This window comes from Caenorhabditis briggsae, assembly GCF_000004555.2.
Source record: "Caenorhabditis briggsae complete genome, chrIV, whole genome shotgun sequence".
Taxonomy (NCBI): Eukaryota; Metazoa; Nematoda; class Chromadorea; order Rhabditida; family Rhabditidae; genus Caenorhabditis; species Caenorhabditis briggsae.
The window spans coordinates 15869504-15872801 of record NC_013487.2 but is presented as its reverse complement, the minus strand read 5'-3'; the positions used below and the strand labels follow the sequence as shown (position 1 = coordinate 15872801).

The 3298-nt window shown below is 31.3% G+C and overlaps 1 protein-coding gene across 1 annotated transcript in view; it reads left to right on the top strand.

The window, feature by feature from the left end:
- Window positions 1-1018: 1018 nt before the first annotated feature.
- The window catches only part of CBG13950, a gene marked incomplete at both ends in the record, with an annotated part of 6237 nt that continues 3957 nt past the window's right edge, over window positions 1019-3298 (top strand). The window contains 3 exons of the mRNA XM_002634794.1: window positions 1019-1131; window positions 1217-1312; window positions 1423-1497. Coding sequence (XP_002634840.1) covers window positions 1019-1131; window positions 1217-1312; window positions 1423-1497 — 284 coding nt within the window. The remainder of the gene's footprint in view (window positions 1132-1216; window positions 1313-1422; window positions 1498-3298) is intronic.

Genomic DNA, 3298 nt, shown 5'->3' with positions numbered 1-3298 from the left:
CTTTGGAAAAAAAAAAAGTTTTTCGAGAACTTTCTAGAACAAGTTCTAAAATTTTTCATTTGAAAAATAGGTTGCCGTAAAACCTGTATTAGAAGGGCTCCTCTAACAGAAGGGCCCCCCCTTCAAAATGTGTTTTGAAGTCAGAAAATTTCCGTACTTTTTCAGTGGAAAAAACCCGGGTATTAATAGAAGAGCCCCCTCTAATAGAAGGGCTCTCCGTTTCAAAATTCTCAACGCTAAAAATCGCAAAAAATTAAGAAAAATTCCATTATTTTGCCATCTTCCTGTCAATATGTCTAGAATTGTCCTTTTTTTTTGGTCCAATTAAGCTCCGCCCCTTTTTCAAATAATTTTTTAATCCGATTAGTTTATTTCTTGGCTCCGCCCACTTTCTTTTCCGAGCTCTTCAAAAAATTTCGAAACTTTCTTTTAAATTTCCAGATTTCCTAGAAAAATCTCAGAATTTTGTTTCTAAAATTTTTCAAAACGCTCTTCTTATACTTACCGTAAACACTCTAATAGAATGCCACCCAAGACATAAACTTTGTGCCCATGTATCTCATTTTCTGTGAGAGATATCAAAAAGTGGTCAACTGATGAAATATTGCTGATATCATGATAAACATTTTATCAATTGAACACTTTTTGATATCTGTTACAGTAACCGAGATGAATGAGCTTGAAGTTAGGAAGGCACCTCTTGCGTCTCTCTGGGGAAGGGGGAGGCGCCCTTGTCGATTAACGTGGGACCCCTAACTTTGAGCCCATATACTTCGGCTCCTGTAAAAGATATCAAAAAGTGGTCAACTAATCAAATGTTGCTGATATAATGATAAACATTTTATCAGTTGACAACTTTTTGATATCTTTCGAAAGAAGTGAGATATATAGGCTCAAAGTTGACAGTTTGGGTGGTGTTCTATTAGAGTGTTTACGGTATATTCATTTTTCTCATTTCTTCTCTCTCAAAATTTCGATTTTTTTTTCAAAAATTCCAAAATTTCAGATTTTCCTAAAAATGGGATATTTCGAGACAGTAACCACAGAACTGGCCGTAATCCTATTGCTCATCGCTGCCGCATTTTTAGTAGTCGTTTTTTGTCTAATTTGGATTTTCAAGTGCAGGAAACGGTAATTTTTCAATTTTCAAAAAAATTTTTTTTCAAAAATTTTTCTATCTATTAGCTGTTAATTACCCTAATTAACTAATTTTCAGCTCTTCTCAACCACCAATTCTACCTACAGTATCCCGAGTCGAGGAGCCCTCATGCACTAATGACGCCTTCGACTGTGTCGATGATCATTCTGCTAGGTAATTAATTAATTAATTGGTCAATTAAACACTTAATTAAGTCCTAATTATCAATAAAGTGTTGATTTTTCAAAAAAAAAATTTTTTTTCTAAACTTTTTTAAATTTCAGAAAAATCGAAGAACGTCGTCGAGCCCGTCAGCAAGCGCTACAGTACTCCCCCAGAGCAGATTTATCGCTCAGAAAGTGAGTTTGGGTTTTTTTATAATTTAAAAAATTTCAAAAAAAAATTTCTTTTGAAAAATTCAAAAAATTTTCAGAATCGACCCAGAAATCGGCAAAGCGTTGGCCGTTGAGCAACTGATGAGAGATTCTCTGGTTTTCGATAGTTTGCCCCGCCCACCAAAGGGCACTGTAGAGATTGTGGCGGCGAAACGGGATTATCTGTAAAAATGCTGAAATTTTTTCTTGAATTTTTTGAATCTTTAAAAAGTTCCGATTTTCATGAATATCCGGTTGTTTTAGGGGTATTTTGAGCTGAAAATTCGATTTTCAGAGTTCATTTCACTCTAGAACCCTTCTGAAATGGTGAAATCCCTATTTTCTGAAATTCTGAAAAAAAAACTGAATTTTTCGAGTTTTTTTCGATTTTTCAAAAAAAAACTCGATTTTCATGATTATCCGATAGTTTTAGGAGTTCTTTGAACTGAAAAATCGATTTCTGAGCTTTATTTTGCTCTAGAACAACTTTCAAACGAGAAAATTCCATATTTTTTGAATACTGAAAATTTCTGAAAAAAATATATTTTTTGAATTTTTTAAATTTTTCAAAAAACTCGATTTTCATAATTATCCGTTAGTTTTAGGTGTATTTTGAGCTGAAATTTTGACTTTTAAGCTTAATTTTGCTCTAGAATCATTTTGAAGTGGGGAATCTCTGTTTTTCAGAAATTCTGAAAATTTCTGAAAAAACTTTTTTTTGGAATTTTTGGAATTTTTTCAAAATTCACGATTTCTGGTTTTTTAATGGTTTTAAGGGTATTTTAAGCTAAAAAATCGATTTCTGAGTTGTATTTCTCTCAATATTCCCTTAAAAATGCTCAAATTTGAAGTTTCTGAAATTTTGAAATTTCAGAGTTTTTTTTTGAATTTTTTCGAATTTCTAAGAACCCCGATTTTCATGATTATTTCATGGTTTTATAGATTTTTTGAGTTGTAAAAATCGATTTTTGAGCTTGATTTCAGCCAGAAAACACTCTAAGGACCCAAATTCCCCTTAAATCTCTTAAAGTGCTTTTTCGAAAAATTTCAAAATTTCAAAATAAACATATTTTATCATTTTCCCAACTTTCTAGACTAATTTTGTCTGAAAAACTTGAATTTTCATCCTATTTTACCCCTAAAACCACACTTTTTTTGTACAATTTCAATTCCCAATACCGGTTAAAAATCCCCCAAAAAATACCGTAAACACTCTATAGAACGCCTCCCGAATCGTCAAATATGAGCCCATGTATCTCATTTTCTGTGAGAGATATCAAAAAGTTATCAACTGATAAAATGTTTATCATGATATCAGCTACATTTTATCTGTTTACAAAACTTTGATATCTCTCGAAAATGAGATATGTAGGCTCAAAATGGACGGTCCGGGTGGCGTTCTATTAGAGTGTTTGCGGGATATTTTCTTAAAAAATTTTTTTGTTGCCATAATTTTTCCCAATGTTCCTTTTTTTGTATTTTTACGGGTTATTTCTTAAATTTTAATCTCTTTTTGCTGAAAAAATCTATAAACTGCCATAATTTTTGTGCTATTTCTGTGTATAAATAAATTTTTAAAAATAAAAAAAAATTTTAAAAAAAAATCAAAATTTCAAGATTTTTTAATTATAAAAAAAAATTAATTATTAAATTTTCGAGAAAAAAAATAATAAACTTTGTGCTCCTCTTAAATTTGATAAAATGTTCAAAACACCGTTTTTCGTCAAATCCATTGGTCAAAAGCCGTAGTCTATCGTAGGTGTGACATAGTCTATCGTAGGCTTCA